The following is a 24,015-nucleotide window of genomic DNA, read 5'->3' as shown; positions in this document are numbered from 1 at the left end:
GGCGCTCTGGCCGCTGGGGAGAGTGGAGAGCCCCGGCCGGGCTCTCCACCCTGCTCCCGGCGCTCTGGCCGCTGGGGAGAGTGGAGAGCCCCGGCCGGGCTCTCTGTCCTCCTCCCGGCGCTCTGGCCGCCGGGGGCTCTCCGCCCTCTCCCCGGCGCTCTGGCCACCAGAGAGAGCGGAGAGCCCCGGCCGTGCTCTCCGCCCTCTTCCCGGCACTCTGGCCACCGGGAGCTCTCCGCCCTCCCCCCGGTGCTCCGGCCGGTCGGAGATTGCGGACCTGCGGCCGGGCTCGGCGCCCTCCCCTGCCGCGCTGGGGGGCGGCAGGTGGCTTTTTTGCCTAGGACGGCAAAAAAGCCAGAGCCGGCCCTGTGTGAAAGGGTAACACCTGAGGTTGCAGCTTCGGTTGTTTTCTGTGGAACCTGTCTGTGTTCTTGTCCCCTGTCTATTTCAGTTCTGAATCCAGGGCTGTTCTATTAAATACCCCTAGTGTTTATTTTTACCCAAGCAAGTCTCTGCTGTGCAAACTGTGTGGTGTGTGCCAAAGTGAGCTGATAACTGGGGGCCAGTTTCACTCCTGCCGGGGTGACGATCCAGAGGAGAAAAGGCCGTGTGTCTGCTAGTTAAGAACTATGGGTAGATGGATTTGGGGGGACCGGGCTCCAGAAGGGCTGTTGGGGGGGAAGTAGGCTGCTGGAAAATCAGGTGGTGAGACCCTCCTGCCTGGCAGCCAGTTACTGGTATCAGGCTCTGAGCCAGAGCAGCACAGCATTAAGGCACCCAGGGTTACAGGGCAGGCAGGCACAGACCCAACAGCTCTGGGTGCTCCCCAAACTGTCCCAGCATGAACGGGACTCATGCCAGCATTATCAAAGCTGGATGCCTAAATTTAGGCATCTAACTAAGTGGCTGACTTAACAGAGGAGGCCAGCCACCCCCACATTCAGTCAGGTCACTGATATAAGTGTCTAAATTTAGTCACCGCTGTTCAGACCAATGACTTAAGGGCCCACTCTGGGCTGTGAGGCCCCGGTTGTGTCCCAAGGCACCGAGACAGGAAACACAAAAGATCTCCAGGGCAGTGGGAGGGAGGCTCTGTCCTCAATCTGCTTCCTGCCTGCTGCCCACCAAGTCCACCCCTGAAGAGCTCTCCAGTGGGGCTATGAGGGGCGGGAGATGGGGTGACACCCCAACTCCACCTGGGCCAGGGGCGATCACACCCAGGGCCGCTGAGAGCAGGTTCGGGCCCCGGTGAAAAAAATTTTTCGGGCCCCCCAGCAAGGGCGGACCGGCTAAACAGGGCCATCGAGGAGAGGGTGGGGGAAAGCTGGGCCCCGGGCCCCCTTCTGGACCGCTGGGCCCTGGTAATTTGTACCGGCTTCCTCCCCCTCTCGGTGGCCTCACACTCACAGCTTCTCTCTGGCTACAGCTCTCAGGGGCACAATCTCAGCCACACTTGTGCATTTAACAGTTACAATGAAGAAGTGAGGCCTGCTGCCCACAGATTAGAGATCACTGTCACTGATGCCTGGGGCCACATGCAGGGTGACGGGGAAGGGGGTGTAAACTACACCCAGCAGGCCCCTGAGTCTAAATGGGTGTCACATTTTCACCTGCCCCGCCTCACCAGTGTAAGGCCCCTAAACACTCATTTGGACTTAAACTCATAAACGTCGTAGGGTGTAACTTACACTCTGCCCCGACACATCACTGCTGGATTTAGCCCACTGGGTGTAAAGCAGCAGCCTGGAGCCTCCGTTAGTGACTCACGTGCCAAGGCACCAGCAGAGAGGAATGTAGCAAGAAAAGCAACTAACAGGAGGGGACAAGAATGTGTGAGCTCACTCAGCGCAGCCTCTTCGTACACTTCCTCCTGGCTCTGTGGAGGGCAAGTGACTGGTTCCCTTGCACACTCAGCACTATGAGGGGGGCATATGTAGGGCTAAGGGAGTTTGAGCATGAGGATCTCTAACTCACATCCCCACCTCTCCCAATGGGAGACACTTTTAGAGAGTTCAGTGGTTAACCTTGCCAACAGCATTACAATTTGGATTCCCTCCTACTCTCTACTGCTCTGACTGAGCCACATTATGTTAAAAATAGACGAATGGCCCTACTGAGTCAGAGCAAAGGTCCATCTAGCCGAGTATCCTGTCTTCCAACAGTGGCCAATGCCAGGTGCCCCAAAGGGAATGAACAGAACAGGCAATCATCAAGTGATCCATCCCCTGTCAAAAAGAAGAACAGGAGTACTTGTGGCACCTTAGAGACTAACAAATTTATTAGAGCATAAGCTTTCGTGGACTACAGCCCACTTCTTCGGATATCTCTAATAAATTTGTTAGTCTCTAAGGAGCCACAAGTACTCCTGTTCTTCTTTTTGCGGATACAGACTAACACGGCTGCTACTCTGAAACCTGTCATCCCCTGTCACTCATTCCCAGCTTCTGGCAAACAGAGGCTAGGGTCACATTCCTGCCCATCCTGGCTAATAGCCATTGATGGACCTATCCTCCATGGATTTATCTAGTTCTTTTTTGAACCCAGTTATGGTCTTGGCCTTCACAACATCCTCTGGCAAGGAGTTCCACAGGTTGACTGTGGGTTGTGTGAAGAAATACTTCCTTTTATTTGTTTTAAACCTGCTGCCTATTAATTTCATTTGGTGACCCCTCGTTCTTGTGTTATGAGAACTAGTAAACAGCAACACTTCCTTATCTACTTTCTCTACTCCAGTCATGATTTTATAGACCTCAATCATATCTCCCCTTAGCTGTCTATTTTCCAAGCTGAAAAGTCGCAGTTTTATTAATCTCTCCTCATACAGAAGCCGTTCCATACCCCTAATCATTTTTGTTGCCCTTTTCTGAACCTTTTCCAATTCCAGTATATCTTTTTTGAGATGGGGCGACCACATCTACACATAGTATTCAAGATGTGGGCGTACCATGGATTTATACAGAGGCAACATGATATTTTCTGCCCTATTATCTATCCCTTTCTTAATTATTCCCAGCATTCTGTTTGCTTTTTTGACTGCCACTGCACATTGAGTGGATATTTTCAGAGAACTATCCACAGTGACTCCAAGATCTCATTCTTGAGCGGTAACAGCTAATTTAGACCCCATAATTTTATATGTATAGTTGCAATTATGTTCAGATCATACACACACACACAAGCTAGATAAAACCATCAAATCCTCTTCCTGGAAAGATGTGATGCAATACGACCTTATTTCTTAGAATTCAGAACAAGAACACACGAGAACCCAAAAACAGAGAGCAACAAAGCAGGCTGCTCCCTACAGCAGAGAGGCACAACTCACCCCACCTTGCTCAAAGCTTACTCCTGGGGGAATTCTGCGCCACTGCGCATGCACAGAATTCATGTTCCCCGCAGATTTCTTTTCTTCCTGCAAAAAAATTACTTTTGACAGGGAAGAAAAGGGATGCCGCAAGAGTGGTCAAGTGCCCCTCCCCAGCAATGCGGTACATTGTTTTAGATGCCCAGAGCAGCTGGCAGACAGGTAAATCACCGCGGGGAAGAAGGGGGGTTGGGGTTGCCCCAGCCCTGGCTCCTACCCTGCATCGGGCTCAGCTGGTAGTCCTGGATGGGCTGAGGAGGATGAGGAGGAGCAGCTGGGGCCAGGTCAGACCCACGCACAGAAACCGCCCTCGGGTGCAGGAAGTTCTGCAGGCCATCCCCTCCCCCCTGCCGCTGCTTCCTGCTCCTATCCCTCCTGAGCTGTGGGGGGAGGGGTCACTGTATAGGGAGCTGCTTCCTGATCCGCCCAACCCCCATGCATCTGAACCTGCCCTATATCCAGACTCTCCCCCACATACCCAGAACCCCTGTACTGAGCCCCAAACACCCGAACCCTTACCCCACCGAGCCTCAACCCCCGCACCCAGACCCTCCTGCTGAGCCCCACCGCCCCCTGCATCCAGACCCCCACCAAGCTCCACCCCCCCATCTGGATCCCCCACCCCTGCACACAGACCACCACCCCTGAGCCCCCCACCCCAATGAGCCCACCCTGCACCTGGACCATCCCAATGAGCCCCCCACACCCAGACCCCCACCTCACTAAGCCCCAGCCAGCTGCATCTGAATCCCCACCCCACCAAGTTCCATTGCCCCAGCATCCAAATCCCCCCGCTGAGTCCTCCACACACAGATGCCCGCTGACAATCCCCATCCCCCCCAGACCTCCCCACTGAGCCCCTACCGCCTTCACCTAGACCCCCCTGCAGAGTCCTTCTGCCCCTGCACCTGGAACCCCCCCCAACAAGCTCCTGTGCATCCAGATCCCCCACATACTAGGAACCCCCACTGAGCCGCCCACACCCAGATTGCCCCACGCAGAACCCTCTCACTCCACACCTGGATCCTCCCCACACTAAGCCACTCCACACTTGAATCCTGCCAGGCTGAGCATGCCTGTCCCACACCTGGTTCGGGGGCCAGGGCTGGGCATGCATGCAAGACTGTCCTTGCTCACTATCTTGGTCCTCTTAGCACAGAGGGGCAGGGCCCAGGGGTGTATCTGCGGCAGGCCTGACCCTTGCACTGTATCAGAGTTGGATGCTGCCTCACCACTGAGTCCGTATCCCAGGGGGTGGGGGCTTCAGAGTGATCTCCCACCTCCCTGTGCTCCCCACTGCCATGCTAGAGCCTCCATATTTATGTAATGACAAATAAAATATGCAGAATTTTAAAATATTGTGCACAGAATTTTTATTTTTTTGGCGCAGAATTCCCTCAGGAGTAGAAGCTGCACACTAACTGCAGCTAGGCTCAGATCGCATGCTTCCCTGCAAAGCATCCAAACCTGCAAGCGGGACTGGAAACTTGCCCCAACCCCCGTCTGCGCACACACACAAAGCAATAGCTTGTAATTCCAGCACGGTCCCCAACACACCATAAGCAAGTCCTAGGCTGTGGTTACTACAAACCAACTCTCTTAGCACTGGGTCCCTGACGGTTGCTATAGTAGGGACAGGAGCAGTGTGTTCTTCCCTGTCAGAGCCATCGCCTAGTTCTCTACATTAAATGTGAAGTCCAGGAGCAGCAGTTAGCATACCCTGAGCTGCCTGGCTGAGCACCCCAGCAACACTTACTGCCTTGGGAACAGATTGTACAACTCCAGCTGCCTGCCCTCCACAGCAGAGATCAGCTGTTCCCTGCACAAAGCCGGTGTCTCCTACCCAGTCTTGGCCTCCTCCTGGTTTTTGGCCACATAGGCCAATCTTCTACCTGCTGAGTGAGGTCTGTTGGGAGGGGGCCTAGGTGGGCTGATCAGAGCTAGGTAGGAAATGGCTTTCCTGTCCCACAACAGTTTGAGATTTCAAAACCATTCCTGTCCTGTAACAGGACAAACCTGGGATCTTTTGAATTTTTTTCATAAAAAAAATTCAAAACAGCCTAGGTTCAAGTCCCTGTTCCAAATTAGGCAGAACAGGGATTTGAACTTAGGTCTCCCATGTTCATGCTTTAACCCCTGGGCTACTGTCTATTCCAGGGTAGGTGACTATTCCTCTCCCCTCCCCCCCCAAAAAAAAACCATCTCTCCTGGCCTTGGGAAATCTTTCCCCATGAACGTTTTCTCAAAACCGGTACATTCCTGTGGACAGTTTAGGTTTTGACAAATTGCCATTTTCCAACACGTCATTAATAAATTCCTGACCCACTCTAGCTGAGCTGGGCTAACACCAAACCTATTTAGCGCAGGTTTAGAGCGCTGCTGCTGGAGGTGTTAAATGTCCCACATTTGCTACATCACAATAAAGGTCAGAAAATTTAATTGCATGGGAGGCAACTCAAGGGATTTCCTGGCAGGATCCCACCTGAACAAGGGTGCAGCCTGCTTCAGGAGAGTGCTTATCCCGGTGCCTGGGTGTGCAGTGAGGTTCTGCACACTCCAAACATCAGATGAGCTACTGTGCACTGGAGAACTTGGACTCATCTTCCTGCCCTCTGGGCAGAGCAATGCGCTGGCACTCAAAGCCCAGATCACACCGAGTTCTACCAGCTGCCACGCTGCAGGCTGTTGGTAATGCTCCAGCCAGTTAGTTCCACACATCCTCCCAGTAACCAATCTATTTATAACTCCAGCTACCTGGGAACAGAGGCAGCTCCCTCTCCATTGGCTGGCAGCACCTGGCCCATTTTGCCTTCACTGTGCTTTTCACACACTGGAGGCAGAAGAGAGTTGTCAGCACTTTGGTCTCCCACAGTGCAGTGCATATCCGCTCATGTGCAGGGAAGTATGTGCATGCAAAAGAAAAGAAGTGTGCAAGGGTGTGAGAATGATGGCATTGACATGCCTCAGTGCAAGTATGCAAAGACTTACTGCAGTGTTTGTGTGCACAGGGTGTGGCTGCATGTGTGTCTGAAAGTACTAATGCATCTGCGCATATTCAAATGCACATGCACAACGGGTAAGCGTGTGAGCAGACGTGTGTGTGTGTGAAATCAGAATAACTACAGCTGGCTGCAGTGCAGAATGCGGTAGCTAAGCGTGAGCCTGTTGGCGTTCTCAATCCCTTTTCCAGTGGCTCACAGCTTTCTCAGCCAAATTGAATTTTGAGTTGAATGTTGCCACACATCCCCCTTCCCCATCTCAGACCCCCTGATCACTGTACCTGGCTTTGAGCTTGTGCTTACAGTGCCCAATCATAACTTCTTTATCTGGGGCAAAGTGGGGGTTGTGGAAGTGACCAACACTGGCCTCCTGAAATGAAAGCGCGTTCTAACCTTCACCATGGAGAAACTAGCATCTTTCCCTAATGCCAGGAAATACCCAATATAACAATATGGCCAAGTTCATGCTGCTGCAGAAACCTCCCTTTCCTACGTGTCTTAGCTTCAGGGAGCTTGATTTTTCAACTGTAATAATTAAGCAAGAGTGGGACTTTACCAGGCACTCTTCGTTTTCTTCTTTCCTTCTGCTTTTGTCACTTAAATGTGACGGGGGAGGGGAGGGAGAGATTACAGCAAGGGGATTAGACTAAGTATGAAACAGTGGGCTGTCTTGGTAGGGCTGCACAAGGGTTAACAAGGTGAGGAGCCACCCATACTGTAATGCCCAGGTCTGGGTTATCTTCCCATTCCAGTCATGGATTTGTCTCTCTGCCGCAAGGGGCCACCAGGGGAGGGGAAGGGAGCCCAGAGTTGGGAAAGTCCCTGTGTCATACTGGGGGATGGGTGTGTACCTGCCTCACATACCCGTGTTGTCCCAGGACCTAGCCAAGGCTGCAGTGAAAGAAGCTGAGGAATGTTTACCCCAGATAAAAGGGGGGGTCACTGCGGGGATGAGAGAAACCATCTGCTGGCTTGTACTGCGCTTCTCCCCATGGCATCGGAGCAGCCGGAGGGAGTCTCACGACTGGCGAGGACTCTATCTCTGATCACCCGACCACTCTGATCCCTGGGGCCAGAGCAGTCAAAAGACTTCTCTTCCCTGCACCAACAGCTCCTGTTACACTGACCCTCCCCTGCTTAATTACACAAACAGCTGCTCCTTATTTTTCTTGTTAGCGAGAGCAGGGAGGGGACATCCTGGGCAAGGACAGTATCAGTGACAAAGGTAGGGCTGGCCAGCACAGGGGCCTGGTGCCCAGCACAGAGACACCGACTCTTGCGATATGTGGTGTTCTTAAAGCCCCAGCTCCTGGAGTTGTGGGAATAGGTGAGACTCTCAACTTTCGCTCTTAGAAATAAGTCTCTAGCCCTGGTGCTTGTGGAGAAACACGGGCCCCAAAGAGTCAGCAAATTTAAAAAAAATCCCAATTCCTAATTTTTTTAAAAAATCAGGATTTAGCCACTGGTGGTTTTTTGGGGGGCCTGTCTCATGACTTGGAAACTCTTGGGATGGGCAATACCGGCAGCATGAACTGCATGGGGGGAGCAGTGGAGGATGGCTCAGGATGGGGGGCAGCATGGGCTGGTAATAGACATGGAGCAGAGAATCTGTGGGGTGGGGCTGGGGGCTAAATGGGGACAGACCGTGGTGAGAGGAACAAGGGGGCTCTGGATAGAGGTTGGGGAAGGGTGTGTCTGTGGCTGCTTTCCTCCCATCAGGCTCCCACCAGAGACAGCTGTGGATGGAGCTGAGGAGAGGGGCTCTTGGGGGGAGAGAGCAGGCCCTTGTGGGGGGGGGGGTGTCCTCCACTGGCTCACAGAATCACCCGACTCCCTGAACCCTCAACCATGTGCCCTGTATTTGGTGGCTCCCCCATCACTAGTTTACGGGGATTTCTGCAGAAGCCCAGAAAGGGCCAATGGGGATGTCAATGCTGAGTCCCTGATGTCTCTTATTCTCTCCCCAGTGCCCAAGCCAAGACACAGCCTGACACCACCCTCCTACCCCCCCAGCGCACACACACACCATATCCTGGCACTGATCTGAGGGACTGGCAGAATAAACCCCTCAACCAGCGCCACCCCCACCCCTCTGCTTAGCACCAGAAGCCCCCCAGGATGCAGGTGCTGAATCCCCCTAAACTACACCCCCAGCCTCTGATCCCCTTAAAGACACTGCCCCTGCACTCCTACGCCTGTAAGTGACACACTGCCCCAACAGGTGACTGAACCCCTCTGACCAATTCACCCGAGCCCAGCCCAAAATCTGTTTACCGGAGAAGTCCTCTCTCCACCTCCACTGGGTCCCAGTCCCTCGGAGACACCAATCCACCCACTGGGCCTGGATCCTGTTAACCGAGAACCCTGTGACTCCTCCCTTCCCCCATAGCACACTGCTGACACACCCTTGCCCCAGCTCCTACGATGCCTCCCCGCCACCCTCACCCCAAATCCCTTCCAGTGAGACCCCATTCCACTCACAATGCTCTGGAGCCTCAGTCCCTCCCTGGCACTCCTGGCCAGCACCCAGATCCTGCTTACCACCCCCAACCAGGCCTGCCCCCGGGCACCCAAGCCCCCGGGAAGCCCAAACACCGGCCCCAGCCCCTGAGGGGCCAAAGACGCCGCGGCTGCACCATCCATCCCAGCCTGCTGCACTCACCCGCTTGTAGACGTCCTCCCGGCTGGCCTCATGCTTCTGCTGCATGCGCTCCTCCAGGAAATAGATGCGCAGCTTGAGGCTGAAGTTCTCCTTCTTCAGGTCATTGAGATGCTGGGACAGAGTACGGTAGCCGTTAGACATGGTGGGTGACCCATGGAGGGGGGCATCTCTGCACCCCCCCTCACTCAGGGGACATTGCCAAGGGAAGGGAGTGAGCCAAGCCCACGGGAAGCTGCCTCAGCCCACGGTGGCCTACGGAGACATGGTGGGGAGGCTGGAGCGCTCCCAGTCGGAGCCTCCCCACAGCTCAGCAGCTCCCACTGGGTGCAGGAGTGCAGCTCGCTTTCCTTTTTTACATCCAGGAGATATCTGTGGAATCCCTGGCAGGGGAACATCCTGCATGGACAGACACAAGTGGTGTAACCCGATCCAGACAGCGGCCCTAGCGACTCCACGTCCACCTCCCAGCCAACTGCAAGCCATTAATGGGAGCCTGGGGCCTGGCCAGCAGAGACCCACACGGGAGGGGAGAGGGCAGCTAGGAAACGTGATGAGGACGCAGCAGGGAAGGGAGAAGGGAGAGGATTCCCCACCGATCCCTCAACATCCCAGTGTCCAGCAGCTGAATCTCCCAAGGGTCTTCCCCCTCCCAGAGCCTGGCCTCAGCCGATCCCATGGGAGACACAGGTAAAGGCCCAGAACAGGTTCTAATTGGGGTCCTGCTGACCTCTCTTGAGCAAGGTGCATAATGCAAGGAAGAGACTGGAGAGGAAAGAGAAAGAGCCATTTACCCCGACTGCAGGACCCAGGCCAGTGAGAGGCAGGATGACAGCCACCCAGAGGGCCCCACAATGTGTGGCAAGCGATAGGCCTGGCCAAGAGAGAGCTCTGGGAGCTGCTGGATACCCTGTTTCCCCGAAAATAAGACAGTGTCTTATATTAATTTTTGCTCCCAAAGATGCGCTAGGTCTTATTTTCAGGGGATGTCTTATTTTTCAGAAATGAAAAATGCCTTATTATCGGTGGATGCCTTATTATCGGGGAGGTCTTATTATCGGGGGGATGCCTTATATTACAACGAGAGGCAAAACTGTAAGTAGGCCTTATTTTCGGAGGATGTCTTATTTTCGGGGAAACAGGGTAGCAGCAAGGCTAATTCCCACTTGGTGAGAGCCCCTAGGGAACTGCCGCGCTGTGTGTGTGCAGACACAGATCTCACAGCGCAGCACTGAAAGGGCACCAAGGGCTCCCACAGAGCTGTAGCCAAGCTAGGCAAAACCGCTGCCCAGAGGTGTCCCTAAACACCGAGCCTGTGTGTCTGTCTGTTATTTTCCAGGAAGGAAGGCAAAAAGAAAAGGCCTTTCTCCAGTGTGGAAATATTGAAACATCCTACTCCTTAGCACCCCCCACCCACCTGCCCCGTAGCTGAAAGGCAGAAGATCAAGGCTCCTATTTTGAGCCTCCAGTGAGGAATGCAGGAGTTTAAAGTTCAAAGCTTTGATATTACAGTCTGTAATTCTTAATTGGCCCCTAAACACTGATATGAAGTAACTATGCGTAGTCACACTGCAGCGAAAACCCCTGTGCAGGGCTGCAGAGAAGTGTAAGGGCACACTGGGGCTCCGCACAGAATCAGAATACGCTCCCTGACAGGGCTGCGCTTTGCCCCTCCCTCTGCCGGAGACATCACTGTGCACATACAATGGTATTTCATTCAGAGAAGAGCAAAAGTTGGCCCAAGCTTTCTGCAGAGGGCAGATGATTTGGGGGTTATTTCTCCAATGCAGGTGGCAAAGAGAGTGATCTGTTTTATTTCTGCCTTGGGGTCAAATTGAGCATTTCCCCTAAACACAACTGTAGAGTGATAGCACCCTAAGAAAGACACAGCTGATGCAATCCATCTCGTGTGTTAACAGCAGCCTTCCTATGACTGTTTTCACACACACGCAGTGATGCCAACTTTTGTTATTGTACCATGAGTCTCACAGTATTTGGGAAAAAGAACAGGAGTACTTGTGGCACCTTAGAGACTAACAAATTTATTTGAGCATAAGCTTTCGTGGGCTACAGCACACTTCATCAGATGCATGGAGTGGAAAGTACAGTGGGAAGATATATATATGTACACAGAGAACATGAAACAATGGGTGTTACCATACACCAGGAGTCGGCAACCTTTCAGAAGTGGTGTGCCGAGTCTTCATTTATTCACTCTGATTTAAGGTTTCGCGTGCCAGTAATACATTTTAATGTTTTTTAGAAGGTCTCTCTCTATAAGTCTATATATTATATAACTAAACTATTGTTGTATTGTAAAATAAACAAGGTTTTCAAAATGTTTAAGAAGCTTCATTTAAAATTAAATTAAAATGTTGATCTTATGCCGCTGGCCCGCTCAGCCCGCTGCTGGTCTGGGGTTCTGTTCACCTAGGCTGGCAGTGGGCTGAGCAGGGCCTGTGGCCGGAACCCCGGCTGGCAAGGGGCCAGCAGCCAGAACCCCAGGTTGGCAGTGGGCTGTGCAGGGCTGGTGGCCGGGACCTCACAGCCCACTGCCGCTCAGGGGTTCCATCTGCCGGCTCCTGCCAGCCAGGATGCCAGCTGCCGGACCCGCTCATCCCGCTGCTGGTCTGGGGTCCCAGCCCTGCCCACATACAGTGGGTACCCACCTTCTCCCTGGTTCTGGCCCATTCTCTTCCTCTCTCTGCACTGAGCTGAGGGTGGGAGTGCACTGAGCACAGGGATAGGGGTGAAGGGTCTGGCCAGGAGCTAGAATGAGGGAAGGGTCTCAGGGTTGGGGCAGGAGATTTGGGTGTGGGGCACTTACCTGGGCAGCTCCCATTTGGTGTGAGGGGTGCAGGTGGGAATGTGGGTGTGTGTGTGTGCAGGAGCTCCCGTTTGGTGCTCAGGGTAGGGGTGGGGATGTGGGGTGTGCATGGGGTATGGGGGCGCTGGGTATGTGGGGGGTGGAAGGGGTCAAGCAGAGGGCTGGGTGTGTGTGAGGGGGGTACAGGGATCAGGGAAGGGGCCTGGGGTGTGTGCGGAGCACAGGGCTCAGGGCATAGGCCTGGGGGACGTGCAAGGCTGTGGGGCACAGGGCAGAGGGTTGGGTGGGGGGGGTCAGGGCAGAGGGCTGGGTGTGCGTGGGGGGTCAGGGCAGAGGGCAGAGGCCTGGGTGTGTGTGTGGGGGGGTCAGGGCTCAGGGCAGAGGCCTGGGGTGTGTGAGGGGGGGTCAGGGCAGGGGGCTGGGTGTGGGAGGGGGCTCAGGGCAGAGGTCAGAGGGCTGGGTGTGTGTGTGGGGGGGTCAGGGCTCAGGACAGAGGGCTGGGTGTGTGTGGGGGGGGGTCAGGGCAGAGGGCTTCCTGCGGCCCCCAGCTGGTTCACCCACTCGGGGCCCCGCGGCGCACCGAACAAGCGCAACTAGCACCCCCCGGCAAGAGAGTCCCCTCTGGCTGTGTCTGGAGGAGCCGCTCCGGGCGGCGCATGACCCCGTGGTATGCGAGCTCCTCGTTTCAGGGCTCTCTGGCCACCACCGATTCCTGCTCACCCGCACCTGCTGTGTGCTCAGCGCCGCCAGGCCGCGGGGCTCTCCACTCCTCCCAGCAAGTACCGATCCATGGCTGTGGCTGGGCGCCTCCTCCCGGGGACCGGGAGTCGGGACCGGGTCCGGCAGCAACCCCACTCCCCCGGCGCGCCACCAATCCACCATGGCCAGCTATACCACGGCAGCCTAGGTGAGCAGACTCCTCACTGGGTGTGGGGATGCGGGAGCCCACGGGCAGGCCGCTGAGGTGGCTCCTCTCTGGGGCAGCACGGGCTCTGCCCCTCACTGGCTGCGTGTCCTCGAGACTCGGGCAGGCAGCAGCGTGCCATTAAAAATCGGCTCGCGTGCCATCTTTGGCACGCGTGCCATAGGTTGCCGACCCCTGTCATACACACTATAAGGAGAGTGATCAGTTAAGGTGAGCTATTATCAGCAGGAGAGAAAAAGAACTTTTTGTAGTGGTAATGAAAATGGCCTATTTCCAGCAATTGACAAGGAGATGTGAGGAACTGTGGGAGGCGGGAGGGGGGAAATAAGCATGGGGAAATAGTTTTACTTTGTGTAATGGCCCATCCACTCCCAGTCTTTATTCAAGCCTAATTTAATGGTGTCCAATTTGCAAATTAATTCCAATTCAGCAGTCTCTCGTTGGAGTCTGTTTTTGAAGTTTTTTTGTTGTAATATTGCGACTTTTAGGTCTGTAATCGAGTGGCCAGGGAGACTGAAGCGTTCTCCAACTGGTTTTTGAATGTTATAATTCTTGACGTCTGATTTGTGTCCGTTTGTTCTTTTGCGAAGAGACTGTCCGGTTTGGCCAATGTACATGGCAGAGGGACATTGCTGGCACATGATGGCATATATCACATTGGTAGATGTGCAGGTGAACAAGCCCCTGATGGTGTGGCTGATGTGATTAGGTCCTATGATGGTATCCCCTGAATAGATATGTGGACAGAGTTGGCAATGGGCTTTGTTGCAAGGATAGGTTCCTGGGTTAGTGTTTTTGTTGTGTGGTGTGTGGTTGCTGGTGAGTATTTGCTTCAGGTTTGAGGGCTGTCTGTAAGCAAGGACAGGTCTGTCTCCCAAGATCTGTGAGAGTGATGAATCGTCCTTCAGGATAGGTTGTAGATTCTTGATGATGCGCTGGAGAGGTTTTAGTTAGGGGCTGAAGGTGATGGCTAGTGGCGTTCTGTTACTTTCTTTGTTCGGCCTGTCCTGTAGTAGGTGACTTCTAGGTACTCTTCTGGCTCTGTCAATCTGTTTTTTCACTTCAGCAGGTGGGTATTGTAGTTGTAAGAACGCTTGATAGAGATCTTGTATGTGTTTGTCTCTGTCTGAGGGATTGGAGCAAATGCGATTGTATCGTAGAGTGGATACAGACTAACATGGCTGCTTCTCTGAAACCTGACAATATTTGGGGTTTCCCTTCAAGCCCCAGCTCCCAGAGCCCAAGTGACTTAGTGAGACTCTCAGCTGCCTTTTTTTTTGGTATATATATAAGTTTCCAGTGCTCCTTGTTGCAGAGAAAACGTGAGCTGAGTACTACCCAAAGGCACAGAAGACAGAAGGCAAATAAAGAGAACTCCATTTTCTTTTTAATTTCATACATTTTTAAAAACAGTCTCAGTCCAGGAGTGGGGACAGACTCCATTTTTCAGCAGCTGGGGTTGGCACTAATATGACATGTGCCTGCTCCACTATCTCCAAGTTATTCACGCACTGGAACCTGGCTTTTCTTTCACCAAGAAGTGCTCTGTGCCCATGTTTGCTCAAATCTAACTCCATTCCAGGAGGAAAGAGACCAGCTTCCTAAACCAGATTCCCATCCCCAGGTCTGGAAAGCCTGTGGCTGGGGACTCTGCTTTGCATAACATAAGAATGGCCATATTAGGTCAAACCAAAGGTCCATCCAGCCCAGTATCCTGTCTGCCAACAGTGGCCAATGCCAGGTGCCCCAGAGGGAGTGAACCTAACAGGTAATGATCAAGTGATCTCTCTCCTGCCATCCATCTCCACCCTCTGACAAACAGAGGCTAGGGACACCATTCCTTACCCATCCTGGCTAATAGCCATTAATGGACTTAACCTCCATAAATTTATCTAGTTCTCTTTTAAACCCTGTTACAGTCCTAGCCTTCACAACCTCCTCAGGTAAGGAGTTCCACAGGTTGACTGTGCACTGTGTGAAGAACTTCCTTTTATTTGTTTTAAACCTGATGCCCATTAATTTCATTTGGTGGCCCCTAGTTCTTATATTATGAGAACAAGTAAATAACTTTTCTTTATTCCTTTCTCCACACCACTCATGATTTTATATACCTCTATCATATCCCCCCTTAGTCTCCCCTTTCCAAGCTGAAAAGTCCTAGCCTCTTTAATCTCTCCTCATATGGGACCCGTTCCAAACCCCTAATCATTTTAGTTGCCCTTCTCTGAACCTTTTCTAATGCCAGTATATCTTTTTTGAGATGAGGAGACCACACCTGTATGCAGTATTCAAGATGTGGGTGTATCATGGATTTATATAAGGGCAATAAGATATTCTCCGTCTTATTCTCTATCCCTTTTTTAATGATTCCTAACATCCCGTTTACTTTTTTGACTGCCGCTGCACACTGTATGGACGTCTTCAGAGAACTATCCACGATGACTCCAAGATCTTTTTCCTGATTAGTTGTAGCTAAATTAGCCCCCATCATATTGTATGTGTAGTTTGGGTTATTTTTCCAATGTGCATTACTTTACATTTATCCACATTAAATTTCATTTGCCATTTTGTTGCCCCATCACTTAGTTTTGAGAGATCTTTTTGAAGTTCTTCACAGTCTGCTTTGGTCTTAACTATCTTGATCAGTTTAGTATCATCTGCAAACTTTGCCACCTCACTTTTTACCCCTTTCTCCAGATCATTTATGAATAAGTTGAATAGGATTGGTCCTAGAACTGACCCTTGGGGAACACCACTAGTTACCCTTCTCCATTCTGAAAGTTTACCATTTATTCCTAGCCTTTATTCCTTGTCTTTTAACCAGTTCTCAATCCATGAAAGGATCTTCCCTCTTATCCCATGACAACTTAATTTACGTAAGAGCCTTTGGTGAGGGACCTTGTCAAAGGCTTTCTGGAAATCTAAGTACGCTATGTCCACTGGATCCCCCTTGTCCACATGTTTGTTGACCCCTTCAAAGAACTATAGATTAGTAAGACACAATTTCCCTTTACAGAAACCATGTTGACTTTTGCCCAACAATTTATGTTCTTCTATGTGTCTGACAATTTTATTCTTTACTATTGTTTCAACTCATTTGCCCAGTACTGACATTAGAGTTACCGGTCTGTAATTGCCAGGATCACCTCTAGGGCCCTTTTTAAATATTGGCGTTACATTAGCTTACATTAGTTTGCCTTCTCTCACCGAATGAAAATAACATGCACGGAGCCAAGTCATCCTGCTGGTGCACCACTCTGTGCCATAGCTAGAAACTGTAGTGCACACGGCTAGATTGTTGACTGGTCCGCCCCTCCCCTCCCCAGTCTAGACCAGCATTGCACTGAATAAAAGTAATCTGGATTAGTTAACCCTATATTCCAGCAAATGGAACTAGGGGGTAACGGAGTTGGCAGCTCCTTCACAACCTGCAGAGGCAGCTCTGCATTAGATCTAACCTATTTTCATGTGCTCCCTCAGCCCTTGGAGCCTCAGGCCTGGCAGGGCCCGAGTGAGGGTACTGCCCCCCCCCCCATCACCACCTGCAATCAAAGAAAATCCAAGGCAAAGATCAACAAGTAGCAAAACTCTTTAGAGTGTAAACCCCGCACACTGAAGCCCTGGTCTCTTTGAACACACATTTATAATGATACCAAAGACAGAGTAATTTAAATGACACTAGAGACATTAACTGTGTGCGGTGGTGATTGGGCCCTATCACTCAGCAGCAACACACCCAACATCCACACACATGCTTCAACCACTTGCCAATGGTGCTGAGTAATGGTCCAGAAAATATGGACTGTGGGGGCTAAAGACAGACTCCCAGTAGTTCATGCCTCAATCACATCATGTTGGGGGGCCTTACTCGTGAGTTTTGATCACGAGGGGTTGGTAATACTGCTCTCAGTAAGCAAACAGGCTAATCGCTCCCTCTCAAGTCCCCCAACCCCCGGTGTAGCTAACTGCCCCCTCGAATCTGTGAGAAGAATCCAGGTAACCATCCAGGGTAAATAAGCCTGCAATATTCCACAGGCTTGGCCCTACCTCCCTGGAACCATCCCTGCCTCTCCTGGGCTAGGGTCCTTGGCAGTGCAATAGCAAGCAGGGGTACGACTGCCTGCGAAAGCCACCTGTGGTGCATTGCTTTGCTCAGACCCCATGATGTGGCCAGCTCTTGCCTGCACCCCGCAAGCCTGCATTCCTGGTCTCCTTGCAATGCCCACTGCGGGGAGCCACAGCGTCTGCCCTTATGCCTTCGCTCCAGCCATGAGATCGTGCTTATGCCACAGGGCCTGCTCTGCACAGGGGGCTGGCAGACACAGAGACTTAGGGTACATCTTCACTACCTGCCGTATCGGCAGGTAGCAATCGATTTATCCGGGATCGATATATCGCGTCTCGTTAAGACACGATATATCGATCCCCGAACGCGCTCACCATCGACTCTGGAACTCCACCAGAGTGAGCGGCAGTAGCGCAGTCGACGGGGGAGCCGCGGCCATTGATCCCGCACCGTCTGGACCCCAGGTAATTCGATCCAAGATACTTCGACTTCAGCTCCGCTATTCGCGTAGCTGAAGTTGCGTATCTTGGATCGATCCTCCCCTAGTGTAGACCAGCCCTCATGGCACAGCAGGCCGAGGTGGGAATCCTCTCCACACCAGCCTGCCGTGCAGTAACGCCCCCTGTTGATCTATGGCTGTGTCGAACACTGGGCAGCTGCCCTCAGGCTGCATTGCTTTTATGTCACGCGCCGGCAGTTAAACCCCTGGGTGAGTCCTGAGCCCAGCCCTTAGGGGTGGGATTCGATAGATCCATCCATCAAAGCCCTTTGCTTTCCCTGGCTCCAGCACAGGCGCCCCATGAAGGAGACACAACAAATTCTACAGCTTTGAGCCCATGCTCAGGAGTCTCCCCCAGCCAAAGCAGAGGGGGAGGCAGGGAGTGGAGGGACCAGGGTCACCTCTGCTATAACAGGAGGGGAGAAAAGGCAGAAGTGAGGGAGCAGAGGCTGCTCTGGGGGGGGGAGAGCGAGGAGCATAGCCGCCAGGGGCAGGGGAGTCAGGAGAGAGGGAGGGCACCAGAAAGAGACACCAACAGCAGAAACCCACTTGTCATGCCAGCCCAGGTACGTCTGTCTGTCTGGGTTCTCATATGGTGCCCATCCCACCTGATGTTAAAGGATGTAACCGTGTTTGGGTGTGCCTGGAGCCGGGGAGGGCGGTGGTTCCCAGCTCAAGGAGAAGGACCTGAGCTAGCTCTCACTGAGCTGGTGCGCTCAAGACAGACCGTAGCCATTGCAACGAGACCAGCAGGAGGGGCTAGCCGTGCCAAGGGCACGTCTGTCAGAGACCCTAGGCACATACTCAAGGCACCTAGACCCTCCCGCAGAGCCTGCTGCTGCAGCTACACTCTACTTTAGTGCACTGAAGTGTAGATAAACCCTTTATGGTGGGGCAGAGGCCGGTATAGGGCAGAGGACACCACGTCTTGGGAGCAGAAGCTATCTCAATAGATAGTGGACCATTGTGATCACCTAGTCTGACCCCCTGTATAATGCACGCCAGAGAACTGCTTCCAAATAATTCCTAGAGCGGATCTGTTAGAAAAACATCCAGTCTTGATTTTAAAATTGTCAGCGATGGAGAATCCACCACAACCCTTGGTAAGTTGTTCCAATGGTTAATTACACTCACCGTTCAAAATTTACCCCTAATTTCCAGTCTGAATTTAAACTTTCTCTGCTAGACTGAAGAGCCCATTATCAAATATTTGTTCCCCACATAGGTACTTACAGACTGTGATCAAGTCACCCCTTAACCTTCGCTTTGTTAAGATAAGCAGACTGAGCTCCTGGAGTCTACCACTATAGGGTTTCTAATCCTTTAGTCATTCTCATGGCTCTTCTCTGATCCCTCTCCAGTTTATCCACTTTCTTCCTGAATTGTGGACACCAGAACTGGATACAATATTCTAGCAGCGGTCACAACAGTACCAAATATAGAGATAAAATAACCTCTCTGTTCTTATTTGAGATTCCCAATTATGCATCCAAGAATCACATTACCTCTTTTGGCCATAACATGGCACTGGGAGCTCATGTTCAGCTGATTATCCAACACTGACCCCAAATCTTTTTCAGAGTCACTGCTTCGCAGGATAGAGTCCCCTATCCTGTAAGTATGACCTACATGCTTTGTTCCCAGATGTACACATTTACTTTTAGCTGTATTAAAATGCACATTGTTTGCACCCAGCTTACCAACTGATCCACATCACCCTGTATCAGTGACCTGTCCTATTCACTGCTTACCACTCCCTCACTTTTTGTGTCATCTGCAAACTTTATCAGTGATGATTTGACGTTTTCTTACAGGTCATTGATAAAAATGTTAAATAGCGTAGGGCCAAGAACCAAGCCCTGCAGGACCCCACTAGAACCAGATCTGCTCAATGATGATTCCTCATTTACAATTAAATTTTGAGACCTATCAATTAGCCAGTGTTTAATGCTTTTAATGAGTGCCATGTTAATTCTATATTGTTCTAGATTTTTTAATCTAAATGTCGTGCAGTACCAAGTCAAATGCCTTATAGAAAGGCTTAGTTTATTACACCAACACTAATACTTTTATCAATCAACCTTGTCATCTCATAAAAAAATCAAGTTAGTTTGACGGGATCTGTTTTCCATGAACCCATGTTGATTGGCATTAATTATATTACCCTCCTTTAATTCTTTATTAAATGTGTTCCATATCAGTTGTTCCATTATCTTTCTCAGAATCAATGTGATACTGACAGGCCTATAATTTACCCTTTTTAAATGCTGGCACTTCATCAGCTTTTTTCCATGCTTCTAGAACTTCACCAGTATTTCACGGCTTATTGAAATCAACAGTAACGGTCCAACAAGCTCCTCAGCCAGCTCTTTTAAAACTCTTGGATGCAAGTTATCTGCTGATTTAAAAATGTCTAACTTTAGTAACAGCTGTATCTCAGGAGGATGTTAAACCAGTGGAATGGAAAGTATGTTACCACCATATGATAGGACTACATCTCACCCCCACCCCCAAAAAAAAGAACAGAAATATTTATTGAACACTTCAGTCTTTTCTGCATTATTGATAATTCTACCATTTCCATCTAGTAATGGACCAATACCATTGTCAGGATTCTTTTTCTTCATAATATGCTTGCAAAACTCCTTATTGTCCTTAACTCTGCTGGCCATAAAGTGTCCCTTTGTTTCCCTTATCAATTTTCTACTATTCCTAGTTTATTATTTATATCTGTCTCTGTCAACTTCCCCTTAGTCTGGGTGGGATTGGAGCATAGAGCAGTTTTGTAGGAGTTCTGAAAGGGATGCTATTTCTGCAAGCTAGAGAGTGTCCTCTGGCCCTCTGTCCAAGAGGAGTATGTCCGTCTCAACTCACTTCTCCCCCAGTAAGGAAATAACCCACTCCTGTAACCCAATCTCTTCTGATCATCTGGAAACCACAACACTGCTCATTGAACTGGCATAGGCCAAAGGCAAAAAAGGCTACAGACTCTAGAGAAGATCAAAGAGCGCTGAGAGTTGAAGCCTCAGTCCCAACCAGCCCATCAAATCACTCTCTACCCCAGGACTACCTGGCAAGCTTCATGTGCGTCCAGGAGGCACTTCAGTGCAAACACAAGCAGCACAGGGCTGTGAAGATGAGGCTCAGCATGGTTGGGACTCCCCAGAACCACTATTACTGTATATGCATCCAGCAATGGATGATGCCAGAAAGCAACAGGAGCTCACAGAGATGCAAGGGGAATTACGAGAGAAATAACACAAGGCCCTAAACATATAACCTGAGCCAGGAGACAAAAGAGCAAGTTAGAATATCACATGAACTGTTCTATTTGCATTAGGAATAACAGGCTGGATCTGCAGTCCCCCATGTTATCCAGCCCTCGCACCTGCAAAGTTCCCATTGACATCAGGACAAGTTTGCCCCCAGGATGGGACTTACCTTCTCAAAATCTCGCAGGGTTTGGTTCTGCACTACAGGGCCCATCTCCAGGTCACTGAGGACATGAGTCTGCATTAGAGGGCTCTGCTCAAGGCTTGGCAGAGTCTGAGCCGGCACTGGGTGATGGGCTGTCTCAAAGAGTCCCACCGTAGGTGTCTGCCTCAGGGGGTCCTCATCGGAGATGCCTAGGTTCCCGTGCTCTGGGGCATCGCAGAGAACAGCTGGAAAGGGAGCACAGAGGAAACGCAGTTCAAGTGCGTGAAGTGTCTGTTTCATATACATGCTTGGCGAGCAAAACTGGATCATACCTCCAGATAAAAACTGCATCAAGCTGGAGTTAAAGCACCTATCAGTAATTAAAGACTAAATAGTCATCATTTGAGGGCTTTGCTTTACAGGAATGCTGAAATTTTCCCACTTAACAATCATTGGAAACTCAGGAAATTCAGAGTCAAGGTTAAATTACAAAGCGAAGCTATTATATGAAATTATGGAAATGCACCAGTAAGGCTCCCAAACAACCTTAACTCTTCCCTGGAGCGAGCCACAGCTTTTAAGGTTAGAAGGGACCATTGCGCTCATCCACTCTGACCTCCTCCGTCACCCAGACCAGAGAACCTCACCCTGGGATTCCTGTATCAGGAATGCCAGCCTCCAAACCTGCCTTGCTACGTCCTTCACACATCTAGGCTTAGAGCTGGATTTCACACCCCATCGTTCACACCTGCAGGTATTTGCAGCATCACATTGGTACAATGTAAACTGGGTTATTTTGGGATCCAAGGATTTTTCCTGTGAGCTTGAAGTTCCTAGATTACGCTCATGGCCATTTTAATTCTGTGAGGTCCGTGTATTGGTACAGTGGTCATGCCATCCCCATCTCCCAGCTACCCCGTCAGTTTTTCATAAGGGCTTTACAAAGCCAACAGTCTATTGCTGCAAAAACACCTAAAATTTAGAGTAGCCCCTGTCCTGGCACCTCCAATCTTTGTCACACGACTAATCCCTTTATTCTCATCATGCCAAGTGCTATAATATCATGACTGGGGTCTGGGAGTACATTCCTTGTAGATACAGTATTTACCGAGTATAACTGGTGCCTTAGTGAAGAACAGGGAATTACAGCCTGCAGGACTAATCAGGAATTTAGAAAGTCCAGCTTTTTCTGCACCCAGATTTTGCAAGCTGTACAATTAAGAGTAATTTATTGTTATGCTGGAGGATGTTGGTAGCTGCCAAAAAGCAGGTCTTTATTCTATGGACAGTCACAGACCTCACTGAAGTTGATGGATATGATAACTGTCCTCCATTCTGGATAAATGGAACAAGCATTTAAGCTTCTTTATGGAGAAAGATAGCTGAACTAATAGACACCACCATGCAAAGCACTGGCCACATGGAAGACCTGAGCAAGAACTAACTCAGGGAATATAGGAGGAGTTTCCCTGGGAACTGATGGCAAATGCCAAGGGCTGGGGCAGGGGCGGATTTAGAGTTAGTGGGGCCCTGTGCGCAGCTTCATTTTCACACACACACCCTTGGGACCCAGCCAAGAAAAATAACATTCTCTCTTATTTTCACCCCCCAGCCCCACCCCCCGTTTTTCATTCTTTTTTTCTTCTTTCTCCTCCTATATTATAAGTAATGGAAAGTAAATGAAAATAAAGTGATGTACCTTGATTGGGGTGGGGGTTGAGGTGCAGGAGGGGGTGCAGACTCTGGGAGGATGTTTGGGTGTGGGCTCTGGGCAGGGGTGTGGGAGAGGGTGAGGGGTGCGGGCTCTGGAAGGAAGTTTGGGTGTGGGGTGCAGGCTCCGGGCTGGGGCCGGGGATTGGGGTGTGGGAAGTGGGCAGGGGGGCAGTGCTTACCTTGGGCAGCACAGCTCCCAAAACGACCAGTACACACACCCCTTCAGCAGTGGCTCCTAGGCAGGGGGTGCCAAGGGGTCTCCATGTGCTGCTGCCCGCAGGCACCGCCCACGCAACTCCCATTGGTCGCAGTTCTCGGCCAATGGGAACTGCAGAGTCAGCGCTTGGGGCGGGGGCAGTGCACAGAGACACCCACCCCCAACCCCCAGGGGCCGCAGGGACATGCCGACCGCTTCCGGGAGCAAAGCAGAGTGGAGGGAGGGAGGCAGAGCAGGCAGGGAGCCACCTTAGCCCTGCTGTGCTGCTGCTGGCACGTGTCTGTGCGCCCCTTGGGGGGCAGCAGGTCTCCATGCGCTGCCCCGGGGGGGGGGGGGGGGCGCGGGGCCCCCCCCCCCCCCAAGGGGAACGCAGAGATGTGCCAGCAGCCGACCGCTTCCAGGAGTGGCGTGAGACCACCAGTCATGGCATGCAGGCAGCCTGCCTGCCAGCGCCCTGCTGCGCCACCAGCCAAGACTCGGGGGCAGGTTGTCAGATATTTGTCCTGCATTTTGGGGGCCCCCTATCATTGGGAGCCCCATGCCACCGCACAGTCTGTTTCATGGTAAGTCTTCTCCTGAGCTACGGCATTAATTGAATGGCAGAGGTGGGTGTGAGAAGCAGAAAGAAGCCAGAAAAGCCAGGAGAAAGTCAGAGAAACAGGGGTCGTGTGGCCCTGAAAGAAGCCAAAAGAGCTTCTTTGGCACAAAGTGCTGGCTGGCAGCAGACTTAGTATTGTCAGCCAGCAACTCCCTGCTGTTGGTAGTTCCTACCATACATTCTTTGTAAATAAACAGGATTGCACCAAAGAAACATTTGATTTGTATCATCAATTTCATCAAATTGACGTGCGGTCGGGACACTGGACAAACAAGGAAATGCGCCGGAGCCTGGAGCCCGGAAGTGCTCGCACGCCCTCTCCCCCCCGCCCCGACTCCACCCCCTCCTCCCCCGATTGGCTCCCTCCCCGAATCCCCGCCTCTTCCCCGGGCTCACCATTCCTCCTCCCTCCGAAAGCGCTGGAGGGAGGCCTGGGAGACTCAGGGGAAGCGCGGGGCCGGGGTGAGTAAGAGTCCGGCCTGGCCCCGAGCAGGCAGGACTCAGTCGGGTGGTAGGGCGAGGAGGGGGGCGGCCCGCGGGGCCAGGCGGCGGCTGTTCTCCTCCCCGGGCAGCAGGACTCGGGAGCAGCCGCTGCTGCAGCTCCCACTGCCGCGGGGGGAGGAAGCGGCCATGGCGCTTGGCGGCTGCGGCTCTGGCGCCCCCAAACCCCCGAGCCGGGGCCCGCTGCGGGGACCCAGCAGCGCGCACGCTGCGCCCAGCCCCTGGCCAGT

The 24,015-nt window shown here is 51.9% G+C and overlaps 1 protein-coding gene across 3 annotated transcripts in view; it reads right to left on the bottom strand.

Moving 5' to 3' along the window:
- LOC117881392 (myomegalin-like) overlaps positions 1 to 24,015 on the bottom strand; it is a 162,662-nt gene that overhangs the window by 114,377 nt on the left and 24,270 nt on the right. For 2 of the 3 annotated variants that reach the window (XM_034778587.1, XM_034778579.1), the window contains exons 3-4: positions 20,781 to 21,001; positions 9,026 to 9,136 (exon numbers count right to left, since the gene is read on the bottom strand). In XM_034778587.1, the coding sequence (XP_034634478.1) occupies positions 9,026 to 9,136; positions 20,781 to 21,001 (332 nt within the window). Of the gene's footprint in view, positions 1 to 9,025; positions 9,377 to 20,780; positions 21,002 to 24,015 lie in introns of those variants that run through there. The other variant, XM_034778581.1, reaches the window with a different exon arrangement.

The sequence above is a fragment of the Trachemys scripta genome, chromosome 8, assembly GCF_013100865.1.
Source record: "Trachemys scripta elegans isolate TJP31775 chromosome 8, CAS_Tse_1.0, whole genome shotgun sequence".
Classification (NCBI taxonomy): Eukaryota; Metazoa; Chordata; order Testudines; family Emydidae; genus Trachemys; species Trachemys scripta.
This window is presented reverse-complemented; position numbering and strand designations above follow the sequence as displayed.